The sequence below is a fragment of the Saccostrea cucullata genome, unplaced genomic scaffold (genome assembly GCF_032062105.1).
Source record: "Saccostrea cucullata isolate Sc308-1 unplaced genomic scaffold, CSIRO_AGI_Scuc_v1 ctg3459, whole genome shotgun sequence".
Lineage (NCBI taxonomy): Eukaryota > Metazoa > Mollusca > Bivalvia > Ostreida > Ostreidae > Saccostrea > Saccostrea cuccullata.
Window position 1 is genome coordinate 430 of NW_026919152.1, and position 10,793 is coordinate 11,222.

Sequence of the window (10,793 nt, forward strand, 5' to 3'; positions counted from 1 at the left end):
ATTAGCAATATGGCGGCTTTCATTGATGCTTATGTTTATTTGATTAATTTATAAATGTTTCCTCCGCATATTTGACTTTTTGTTTCAGAGTAAGCACTTCCTTTTCTCTTCTATGAAAATCAGTTGTTTATGACGTAATATCATAGCACGTGACAAACTTTTGACAATAACCAAAATGGTGCACGACTACTGGGCACGCACGACTATAGGACCCTCGACCATACCGTTATAATCATGATAATACAAGTTATATAAGGATTACTTCAATGAATAATGTTTGCATGTAATAAAATAAATGTTTTCTTACCTTTCTATGAGATCGGTTTTCCTTCCCGTAGTTACAGCGCCGCGTAATATTAATTCTTTTTTTCAGTTTCGGCACTGTGTACGAAGCGTACGCCATGTTTATCTAGAATACCTCATAGTACACCAGCGCCTCTAGCGGCGCAAGGGGGAGATAAGCCGTTGGCGGACCCTATTCAGTAAAAGGTAAATGCTAATACATATCTGCCTCGGTATACATGATGAATCTTGATATTTTCTCAATGTTGGATTGTAGCTAAAGCTTTTAAGGTAAAGATTTCATTTCGGGTAATAAGTAAAACCAAAAGTAAGAAAAAGGTAACATTCTTCTTTGCATAGTATTAGTATGATATGTTCAATTACAAGTTTTCTAAGTTGCTTTTATCATTGTTTTTTATTATAGTTATTTCTTCCATGTTTTTTCTCTCTCACTTTTTTAGCGCAAGATAACACGGGTGGAACATGTATCTTTAAACCTAAGAAATATTCCGTTTTTTGTATATTATGCTAGAATTGATTTAAAAAGAAATGGAGAGTTGTGTAGAACATTTATAGTCACGGTGATGTTTGCCTTATTTAATATAACGTTTAGAAATTATTGAAATGTTTAACTGCGAATCATTATAAACAGATTTTCTGGCACATCACAAAAAAAAATCAATATTCAGTTCACTTGATCTGCACAAAAGGAATATATACTAATGATTTTGTAAAAAGACTGACATGAGTCATATGAACTCTTCTTTTTGAAGATCAAATATAATGTAAACACGTTTTTGAATATACCAAATGTGGGTCAGTCAAAACAAGATTATATTACGTGTTACTCATGGTTTGAGGTTGATTTCAGTGCATGAGAATATTATACGTACCCTGATTTTACTACCAATGTCTTACTAAATTATATTTACATCCACTGAATATTTTTTCCTTTATATCTTAAGAAAACGCATTGCTGTAATCACTGTATGAACTACATAAGTCATATCACCTGTACAGATTTCTTGATCAATGGCTGTTCCATCAATGACACGTATAAAGAAGTTCGCATCATTAATACAATAATTCTTTTTTTCAATCCTACTTTAAATGATTATTTAAACAGATATGAATATGAAAAATAGAATGTCTTTCTTTGTTTGTAATAACTACGATTAACGGTCACAGCTATTACAGAAAAAATGTACATAACCCGTATGCAGGTTATGGATTTTTTCTGCAGCAGCTGCTTCCGTTAGTTCCAGTAATAACAAACAAAGAAAGCATTTTATTGTTAAATGATTAGGACCATTACAAAGTGTACTCATACAAATATGTTTTATGTTACAAATATTGATTTCTGTTATCTATTTCCAATATTTTATTCATAACTTATAATAGCTTACCTAGAACATGTATACTAGGGTATTTTAAACTGTTAAAAGTGAGATATTTTGATCTATTATAATATCACTCCTAATTAAAAAAAATAACATGCTATCTAATGGGAATTGACTGGGCATAGTAGTAAATGAAAGTTACATATAAACCTCATATTTTTAGTTCTATGGTGAGATAAAAAAAATATTGATCTTTCTATATGCACACCATTTTAAGTTGTCTTTATATTGTGATTAGGCATAATATTCATTTCTGCAGTAAGAAACATTTTAGGCTTCAAACAATTTTCCTTTGAATTGTATGCTATTGTTGTTCATGAAAATTAGTGTTGGGAATTCAAAATAATAATAATAATTAAAATAGAATAAGATAAATAAAATGGGGAAATTTGTATCAAAGAAATATTTCATCTTGATATTATTTCTAATTTTTCAAAGATATGCAAATGAAAGTGTCGTGAAATTAAAAAAAAAATATATACATGTATTTGCTTTAAATGAAAAAAAAAATTGGTCATTAACAATCTATATTATATTGATATCTCTTGTAATTTCAGAGCATTAAAAGTCAATTGTAGACCCCTTCCCCCTCGAGTTCAGAAGCAAAAGTATCTCATGATGTTACGTTTAATGCGATTCACACTCGCCTTCTACCTCATCAAGTTATTACTATCAACATTATCCTTCGTGGACTGTAAAAATGCTCTCATTCAGAGGAGATCTCCGCATGTAAGGATAGAACATTATTGCACTATTATTTATGAAACGTAAAACAAAATACAATCATTCAATCAATATTGTTTAAGGTTTTATCTTAAAATCTTAGATGAGCATAATCAATATTGTCTGCAAATTCCTGTTTCTTATAGCTTTATCTATATTCATTTCAAATTTAGAAAAAGTCCTGCAGTGAAACAGTACATACAATTGTTCGTGTGACGCACTGTCCGTCGAATCCAATATCTTTAAAATCAGCATCTTTAAATAAAGGATGTCAAAATTTACCTCATTCTTCGTGCTCAGAAAAAGCATTTGTTTATCACTGTGTGCGCTTTAAAGACCACCTCATAGAAGTGTGTTCACCAGTGGAGGAGATATTAGGTACTTCTTTAAAGTTTTGATTAGATAAATGAAAATATGAAGAATACAGGATTAACAAAATAGTGGTAGGTTTCTAGTATGAGACAAATAACATACAGTTCCTTGAAAGTAAGTCTCGTTTCTATTTTGTAGGTCAACATTGTATCCAATTCAATGAAGGATATGGACGAGTTATAACTGATTACAACTTACATTGTTCTGAATGTCCCTTTACGTACAATTCAAGTGATTTTTTTAAATGTAAGTGTTTAAACATATTTACAAACTTACACTAATAATATGAATTTTAGATATGGACTGATCCGTTGAGAGACAGACTCCGTATAGGTCTTGAGTTCAAAATCGGGTTGAGGCGGAAGTGGGCACATGTATCCTTGTCAAAAAGAAAGTGAAGTACTTTGTACTTTTGTTTGAATATTTCTTCACTTAGCATGCTTAAGGGAGTTACATGTACGTTAGTTTAAGAGCTGTTCTTAATTAAATGTGCATAACATATATATTAAATTTTATTAAAATGTGTATTAGAAATGATTCTGTAGTAAAATTAAACTTCAGATGACTGTGTTTCACTTGTAATGTCAATGATCGTGTAGAGTAGGGTTGCACTCCGAGAAATTTAATCGGCATCGAAAGCAAGCTTTGTCCATGTTATTGCAATGTCTAGAGGCCGAGCGGCACAGAGTGCGTTTCCTATAGCAAGGACCATTGAACAGTGAGTGATCTTTATCGTGCCAACGCCAACCGTGACAAGGGGTCTCGATCAGTTGTTTAAGTCTTGTAAATTTATATGACTAATCATGGCTTTGATGTTCAGACTTTTTTTCAGAAGAGACTTTTTCTTTGTGTTCCTATGAAAACACATTCCTCAATCTCTCTTCATGGCTTCACCCTTCCTCCGGGGGCCATGTTCTTACATCATAAGGAAATATCTTTTAAAATCATCTTCTTGAAAACAGCAATGCAAGTTATAGGACATATTTATATGAAAGCATTCTGAGGTAGTATAGATATTTTTTTTTCAAATAATGATCCCTGGGGATGGGGTGATGCCAGCATTGGTAATAAAAGTTTTATTTAAGAATATATAGGAAAAATCTTTAAAATTTTCTTTTCAAGTACATAAAAGTCAGGTTTGGTAATATTTGTTTATAAGCATCCTCAGATTTGTAAATTCATGGTTGTTCAGATTATGATCTGGGTGTTGGAACGGGGGAAGGGGGAACAATAGGAGATCAACGTTTTACATAGGAATACATAGGTAAAATGTTCTTCTCGAGAACAGGAAAGCTATGAATGGTCATATTTATACTTTTCAAAACTTAACTGATAAATAATCTACCTTTTCTTAGCTAAAGTGCTCAGGTGAGCGATGTGTGCAGTGGTACGTTCCCGATATTTTAACGCACGACCTACCGAACACGGAGCAAGCTCTTTTTTATGTTTAACTTAAATGATTATGGACGATTTTGTATGATTGTACCGTAGACATGCTCGTTACTTAAATCTGTTTTAATATAACATACACGAACTTTTGAATCAGCCACCGAATGTGAATGTTTCAAGAGGTAAACCATGTGGTAGCATTGCTTTCTTTCTAATGACCTCCAGTACCCGTTCATATAAAGACAATTCAAACGAATATTTTCTTTCTTACTAGATCAAACATGTATGGAAATGATTCCAGCATATCTAAAAACATCATCACCTGTGAAGCAAAATAATAAACCAATCGCATCGACCGATGCAAATGTTATGGCATTTGAGAGGATCCAGAATGTCAAAACTGATCAACGAGATCTTGAAATACTTCCAACAAAAAGGACACATACACAAAGGGGGTATGTAATAAAAACATACTTTCCAAAGTATGCAAAGGGATCTATTTATATATCTCTCTCTCCCTGCCTGTCTAGCTGTCTTCCTGCCTGTTTGCCTGCCTGTCTGTCTGTCTACCTGCATGTCTGTTTGCCTGTCTATCTGTCTGTTTATTGTTAGATCCATATATCCATCCCATCTATCAATCCTTTTCTCATTATTTTTATTCATATTTGTACAGGGAAAATGACAGATCTAAGGACATGGATGCTTTTTGGATTTCCTCGATGAGCTTTTTAATTCCTATAACTGTAATCGTCATTTGTCTATGCACAAACCAAGATAATAACGAAGTAAGAATTCTATAATGATATTGAAGTTAATACTTGAAATGTCTGTTGTAACAGTATATGTATACATGTATTGAGCTTCCGGAATATTTCAGATCATCTACTTTCTAAGGCCAAGTAATGATATCCAATTAAATCACGTACGTTACATTCATTCATTTCCTTATTTAGGGAAAAGACAATGGCGAAAAAAAACCTGAAAGTTCAGGTAAGAACATCTTGTTTGGTGATTTTTATATCTTGTAAAAATTAAAATTAATAATCACAAAAAGGGAAGACATATTTTCTGTAGGAAGTACAATGATTTTTATGTTGTAAAATATTTTTAAACGATTTAAAACATATAAGAAATGTTCTGAAAACGTTTTTAAAAACGGTTTGAAAACGTTTTCAAAAATGTTTTCAAAACATTGCAGGACAATGTTTTTGAAAAACGTTATGATAACGTTTAAAAAACCTTACAAAATAACGTTGTAATAACTTTTTGGAAAATGTTTTTATAACATTTTGAAAACGTTTTTATAACGTTTTAATAACGTTGTTGTGCTACCTGGGTTGCCTGCCTGTCTCGCAGTACTGTTAAGGCTACCCGGAGCTTAAAATGCATTTAAAACGTAACGCTCTTTTGCAAAGTTGATTTTTAGTTTTATTTTTAAGTTATGTACTTCAGTGCGCCAAATTCATACAGAGGATCCCCAAGGCTATATATAAGCATTTTTGTTACGATGTCACATGACCTTGTTGATCACGTGACGGTCATTTCTTCTTTATTGAAATGTTTCACATAAATCGCTTCGGCGCAGGTTGTTAGCACAATTATTATTTACATTTGTCACATAAATAAACTCGTTGCATACTTGTGAAACCGAAATGTGCTTGGGAAAAGTTATACTATTTCTTTGGAACAATTTATTTCAGATTAACTTCAACTTACCGGCAAATCTGAGGGTATTTTCCACCGAATATCGTCAACTGTTTTAAAACAAAGCCACCATCCATATTTCCCAAGCAAGATTCAGTTAGAGTGGAACCTCTTTTACATAATTCCATAAAAGATGTTAAATAGATCCTCATAAACAACCTGCGCTAGGCTCTTTTACACACATATTTTGAATTGTGCCTTTGTCCACGGGTATAAAAAAGGGTAAATGTCAAACGTATATTTTCGTAGGGAGTTTGAACACGCTGACTCTTAAGCAAGAGTAACAAAGCAAGGTTATCTATATTATTCGGATATAATAAAGTTAAAAAAAAAAGTGATAAAAACACGTTTATTTTAAACTAGAATTCCGCAACTTTATATACAGATTGAAATAAAGATGTAAAGTTTTTGACATTCTCCCCATCATTACAGCTCAAGTATGCAGTGATTTGACGTCATTTTCAATTATGACGTCACACATTTGTAGTTCAGAGAAGTTCATGCACAGAGTACACTACAATATTCTCTGGGAAGCCTTATCATACCTGCGCTGTCTGTCTGCCTGCATGTCTGTTTGCCTGTCTATCTGTCTGTTTATTGTTAGATCCATATATCCATCCCATCTATCAATCCTTTCCTCATTAGTTTTATTCATATTTGTACAGGGAAGATTACAGATCTAAGGATATGGATGCTTTTTGGATTTCCTCGATGAGCTTTTTAATTCCTATAATTGTAATCGTCATTTGTCTATGCACAGACCAAGATAATAACGAAGTAAGAATTCTATAATGATATTGAAGTTCATACTTGAAATGTCTGTTGTAACAGTATATGTATACATGTATTGAGCTTCTGGAATATTTCAGATCATCTCCTTTCTATGGCCAAGTAATGATATCCAATTAAATCTTGTACGTTATATTCATTCATTTCCTTATTTAGGGAAAGACAATGGCGATAAAATACCTGAAAGTTCAGGTAAGAAGATCTTGTTTGGTAATTTTTATATCTTGTAAAAATTAAATTAATAATCACAAAAAGGGGAGACATATTCCTAAAAATTCAATTATATTTGATTATTATTTTTCTAGAGACCTCTTCGCGATCAGCATAGCTGGGAGTTTCTACGGTAAAATGAAGATGCATACGAGGGTTGTCCAAAAAGTTCGTTGACAATGACGTTTTTGTTAAAATAAATGGTTTAATATGCATCTATTGTATGTCAAAATATTTCTTATGAAAAACCTAGTCAGATTTATATAGTTTTTATTGGTGAAACTTAATATTTTTTGTAAAATTCGGGGTCTTTTATGATCGCAGATTGTGTGCACGGACCAGCCTGACGTTACGCTAATTTTATTACAACGTCAAACATTTGGATTTAGCAAATGCAATATATATAGACTTAGTTTAAAAAAAAAGGTATAACAAGTAAATGGGGTCTAAGAATACAAACTCCTAAATGAAACTTTGACAAGTTTTGAGAAAGAAGAAATTATATATCCAAAAAAACGTGTAATTCAATTGAATGGTCAATTCCAGAATGTTAATCACTTGCTTTTAATATCAACGAGAAAATGGGTTCAATTTCACCAATGTATTATTACAATAAGTACAAATCCTGTTATTCAAAAACTAAAGGTTGTGAAAATAAAATATTTGAATATTGTATAAAACACTGAATATTCTGATCAAAGGAAATATTTCCATTTACCACATAACTTTTAAATATCGTAAAATATCATTTAATGCATTACATTATGCAAATTCATCAGTATAAAATAATTTACTTATCACTAAAAACATTTCTATTCTTAATATTCAAATGAAATTCTATTTCAACACAAATAGACGTCACAATACATGTATACACAAATTTCACTAAACACAATTCTTAATAAATGTACCGTCGCCTGAGAATTATAAGGTTCTAACTGAATTTTGTAAAATTTTGGGAAATTGAAGTTAAAGTTCGGGGATGAATATCTTTTTACTCATAGCATTCTGGACTATGATATAAGGCATAAATGCATAAAATGAGATAATCTACGGGAAAATAAATTTAATGTTTAGCAAATTTGAGCATGAATATGAAACAAATGACATTGAAAATGGGGATAGAACTTTTTTTCAAATATTTTTGCGCATTTTGGTGAGAATTAAAATACTCCTGGAGATAGAACTTTTATTTTTGGAGAAAACTGATAAAATGTTTCACTTTTTGAACAAAAGATTAATGTGAAAATAGTAGGGGGCGTTCATTTCATTGGGGGCTGTTTTTTTAATTCACTCAATTGATTTTTTTTAACAAAAAAATTCTATTGTGCATTTTTGATTGATTAGAAACGTTAACATCATTTTACAACAACAACAATCATACATAACAAAAGGAGAAAGAAAGTTTCTGATCTTTTTGAAAAAAAAAAATAAGTTGAACAACAAGAGAATATCACCTGAACTTTCCGGTGCGTTTTGCTAGCCGTTTCCATTGTTCTGGTCGGTAACTTCTTCAAACGTAAATTGTTAAACATTTTCAGTTTCTACTCCTGAATAACAATACCAATGCACTTCAACCAATTGTAGGGTATTAGAATATCATTAATGGATAAAAAATATTCAGGTAATATTATTAAATCAAACAAATTATCTAATTGTGAATTTTCATGTTCTCTGACATTCTTGGGTTTGATAGAAATGGATGAAGAGAAGGTTGTTAAAGATGCTTCAAAACCTTTCTTCTTTCCTAATTGATATCTACCAGGCAAATGTTTGCTTAATTATAAATCGCCCTTTACCAAAACTATGAAAACCAAGTCCTTGTCCCTGTGTCAATGTTTTTCAGCCCTTATGGTTCTCATTGTTTATATATATGAAAAATATTAAAAGATGAGCATCAACAGGCAACTTTTTATATGATAAAAATAAACACAGCCTTCTAAAAAGATAGCCCTTGGTTCAGACCCTTGGGTAGGACTAAATTGGATGTAAATTAAAATACATAACCCATTAAAATATCTTCCCTACATGTACTTATGTAGAACACAACACAAATGATGGACATGTATATACCCAGTTTCTTTAACAAAAACTTTTTAAAAAGTTATGGCTCGTGGTCCTAGCATTCGGACCCAATTGCAATCTGGGCCACTGGCCATTAAAATAGGCTCTAAATTCCTTTCCAAAAATTTTCAAATCTATGTCATTATTTTGTATCCAGCGCTCATGCCTCAGGGTGAGGCTAAATTGGTCATCTGTTGAAATTTATTATATAATATCCCTGAGTTTTAAGAGGAAAGCTGCCTAAAAATGATTATAACAGCCTCTCAAAACTAATTTTGTGAGACCAGAGGTCCAGTTCTTTTGTACTAAAATGCGATTGCTTCAGAAACCAATGATACCCAGCTGACCGTCATCACATGCTTCAGCAAAGTCTCAAACTGAATTTATAAATACCTTTCTTTAAATATGAATAAGTTTAAGTATCTTCACAGTGACCCCCCCCCCCCCCCATCAAGTTTTCCATTGATAAGATCACGTGTCCAAAGGTATGCATTATGATTGGATATTATGGAGATAGAACCCTCTAATATTTATTAATTTGCATAAAATGGAGATAGAACTAAAATTACTGTTAATGTCTTCTTCATTTTTGTCCAAAGGAACAAAGGGATTTCATCAGGAGATTAATTGATTGTATGTTGTTTAACGTCCCTCTCGAGAATTTTTCACTCATATGGAGACGCCACCAATTGCCGGTGGAGGGCTACAAATTTTGTCCTATGCTCGGCACTCAGGGCCTTTGAGCAGTGAGTGATCTTTTTCCTGCCAGCACCTACTGCGACACAGGGCCTCGGTTTATACGTCTCATCCGAAAGACCGGTCTCCACGTCCCACAGTGGGACTCAAACCCGCGACGTAAAGATTGACTCCTTACTTCGCGACTCTAGTTCATAGGGAGATAGATCTCAGCGAGCCGATTCCAACGATATGCATAACTCTTTTTGACCATGTTGGCACATAGAACCTTATAATTCTCAGGCGACGGTATGGTTTATGAACCTAGCTGATCTGTATATGATTCCCTTCTCAGTCAGCCATATCTATGATAAATTATCATAAAATAAGTATGACTTATTATTGACAACGTATTTAAAACGTATGAAAGATAACTGTTTACTCAAATCTCATTCACATAATTTTCACACTTAATGCTCATAATAAATATTGTTAAAAATTTTAATAAAGTTAACTGTTTATCTGTTTAATATTTGTCCAAATGTTCCAAAGTTCTGGTAAATCAAAAATTAAGAGATCAATACTGGAGTCAATCAATACTCTGCTCAATTCTTAAGGATCTTTTTTAAGTGTCTAAAAATACAACAGTAGTAAACTTCTCACCAATCATGGGTTAATTTATACATGAATAGCACGCTTGACCAAATGGGAAGCACTGTGGAAAAGCCTTTGTGTAATAAATATATACAAACCCTTATTCTTAATACTTGGTATGGAAAAAAATTATGAAAAAAATTTGAAAATTAATTCAAATGTTTTTTTTTTTTAATAAGTGATACCTCTATTGATAAAAACACGCTGTCACAAGCTTATAATCGTATGATGGACGGTATACGAAAACCCAGATTACACTGTATATATGACACTACAGTTAAAATAAATAGCTATGTAATGACACATGACGTACATTTAATGTTTGTTAACAATGTTAAAGCAGAGTTACAAAGAAAAGAATTATATGAAAATGCTGACAATCTAACTTACACTTCTCGATATCAAACAATTAATCAAAACTGGATGAGTAAATTTAAGAAAATTTATTAACGTTTTTGATGATACATGTATAATGTTGTTATTATTAGCCATGTGGGGATAAAACGTTTTGTTTGTAAAATGTAAAAATGT

At 32.0% G+C, this 10,793-nt stretch overlaps 1 protein-coding gene and 1 long non-coding RNA gene across 2 annotated transcripts; both read left to right on the forward strand.

The window, feature by feature from the left end:
* The first annotated feature begins 483 nt into the window (after window positions 1–483).
* On the forward strand, window positions 484–5,236 carry LOC134280063 (uncharacterized). Its single transcript, XM_062762503.1, has 7 exons — window positions 484–573; window positions 2,240–2,411; window positions 2,579–2,783; window positions 2,916–3,023; window positions 4,441–4,621; window positions 4,840–4,951; window positions 5,120–5,236. The coding sequence occupies exons 2-7, from the start codon at window positions 2,298–2,300 to the stop codon at window positions 5,192–5,194; spliced, it is 795 nt and encodes a 264-aa protein (XP_062618487.1). The 5' UTR covers window positions 484–573; window positions 2,240–2,297; the 3' UTR covers window positions 5,195–5,236.
* Window positions 5,237–6,678: 1,442 nt separating this feature from the next.
* On the forward strand, window positions 6,679–10,529 carry LOC134280071 (uncharacterized). The gene is made up of 2 exons (XR_009994832.1): window positions 6,679–6,851; window positions 6,965–10,529. It is a non-coding gene; the product is annotated as an uncharacterized LOC134280071 (long non-coding RNA).
* The last annotated feature ends 264 nt before the right edge of the window (window positions 10,530–10,793 follow it).